At 48.8% G+C, this 2,004-nt stretch overlaps 1 protein-coding gene across 1 annotated transcript; it reads right to left on the bottom strand.

Moving 5' to 3' along the window:
• Window positions 1-415: 415 nt before the first annotated feature.
• Window positions 416-1,585, bottom strand: IUM83_01266 (uncharacterized protein; the record flags this gene model as incomplete). Its single annotated transcript, XM_067925108.1, has 4 exons — window positions 416-895; window positions 957-1,076; window positions 1,136-1,362; window positions 1,459-1,585. 4 exons carry the CDS (start codon window positions 1,583-1,585, stop codon window positions 416-418), a joined length of 954 nt encoding a protein of 317 aa, XP_067797148.1.
• Between the last annotated feature and the right edge of the window lie 419 nt (window positions 1,586-2,004).

Here is a 2,004-nt window from a genome sequence, read left to right as displayed (position 1 = left end):
GATTTGTGGTTGAATGCGCGTTCGGGCGCTTAAAAATCCGATTCAGGGTGTTGTTAGGCAAGCTGGAGCAGAAATCCTCATCACGTAATTACAAGGTGGTAATTGGCTGTGCTGTTCTGTACAACCTTCTCATTCTCGTTCGCGACTCAGTCGTTGTGGAAGGACGAGACCCACTTGTCCACGAGCCGCGTCTAAGAACGGTGGAGGATTTGGAAGACCTTGAGCGGCCATTGTCCAACTTGCAGGGAATGTCGAAACGTGACGGTCTATCATATGCATTTTTTTTTAATATCAAGCAATAGAACATCCTATTCGCAGCGATTTCACATATTGAAGTTCATGTATTAATCTTATACTTGCCTCACGTAGATTCACACCTTTTCCCCTACGATCTACGATCTACAGTAGATAATCGCTACTCTTCCTTCTCCAGCAACCGTTGCAGCAGCTGAAGTTGCAGTTCCTGGAAACAGCGTGTTTCTTGCAGCTGCACTTGAAAAGCGCGGATTTGATGCTCCATCGCTGCGGCGAGAGCTCGAAAGTTCTCATCGCTTGCAGGGCGACTGTCCATAGCCGTAGCAATAGCCGTCATACCCGTTTCCATCGCATGGGCTAGCTGTGCAACAGGTGCAACCTTACCATGACATCTCGCGTTGTCGGTGGTATCGCTACTCTCCTCTGAGCTCTTCTCGTCCAAGCTTTCCGCTTCCATGTCGTCGTTCGTGTCCGCGAGGACATCACCGCTTAGCCCTTCTTTAGATGAAAAAGCATCACTGAGAATAGTCCAAAGCTGATCGTCAATCTCTTTAAATACGGAGGGATTGTTGCCTGTCTTCTTCATTTCGCGTTTCTGTTCCTGGTAGAGGCACTTAAGCTTACTGTACTTCTGAGAAACCTGTATAAAAAACAAGTTCATAATCGATTAGCTTAGTAGTACATTGTCAGCATTCCATTACCTTGTCTTGTGTTATGACCACTCCCAATGTCTGCGAGAGAACACTGGCGAAGAACTGCCATGCCATGGCTGTCTTGATCTTTGTATCGGCCGAGTCAATTCGGTTCTTAACTTCGCCATTCTTAAAACGAAGTCGCAGGAGCTCTGCAATCATTGCATTGCTCCACTTCATTCTCGTACCTGCTTTCCTTTTCCTTTCACGGTGTACGCCTTTGCCTGGCTCATTCCTGCAGCATGATCCTCCTGTGCTGCCATCTTCATGGACACAGATTCTAATGACTTCACCTCCTTCTTCTTAAGTGTCGTGCTTTCGTTTTCGATAGTGCCAACATCCTCACCGACAACCGCGGTCGGCGCCTTTTCTTCGATCGGCTCACTGTGAGCAGCTTGTCCGTGCACTGCAGCTCCTAAATGTACAGCACGTACACATCTAAGAACGTACAAGACAGATAATCCGGGCGGAGAGCTCGCCGATAGCTGTATTTTACCGTAGTGCACCGTACCTGTCGTTACCGATATGATTTTACCCGAGCGCAGAGTGCTGGTCCCCACAGTGGTTGAGAAAGTTTTGTGTGGTAGCTCAGCTTCGCCGCAATAGTTCACATGATGGAGCAAACACTGGGCTTCCATCGGCTCTGCGGGAGTGAAGGGGTTCGAGCGCAGCGAGCTGCCCGGCGCGTAGTTTGCGTTGTCCATCGAGAAACGGAATGACAGAGAATGGACCCGCCTGTCTGCAGACCAGTGATTATATCGCCGACTATCTGAGTGGTTGGTACTCACTTGGACATGGCAAGGCATTACAAGCTCGCTAGTCTAGCACGGTGTGTGCTGATTCGTCACCCTCTGATTGGCTGAAAGGTGGGGAAGCCAGACCCCACAGTCAGCCAATCAGCTGTCGAACTTTATTTGAGTGGTTCACATTAGTCCTAAGGGCTCGCGCCCCGGTATAATAATAAATCAGAGTTGAATTTACATCGGACTTAATACTTAGTTCTCAGTCTTCCTGAGAACAAGACGCTTCCTCAACAGCTAGGTGTAAGCCAGTGACG

The sequence above is a fragment of the Phytophthora cinnamomi genome, assembly GCF_018691715.1.
Source record: "Phytophthora cinnamomi strain GKB4 chromosome Unknown Contig14, whole genome shotgun sequence".
NCBI lineage: Eukaryota > Oomycota > Peronosporomycetes > Peronosporales > Peronosporaceae > Phytophthora > Phytophthora cinnamomi.
Note: the sequence above shows the minus strand (reverse complement) of the source record. Positions and strands in the feature narration are given on the sequence as shown.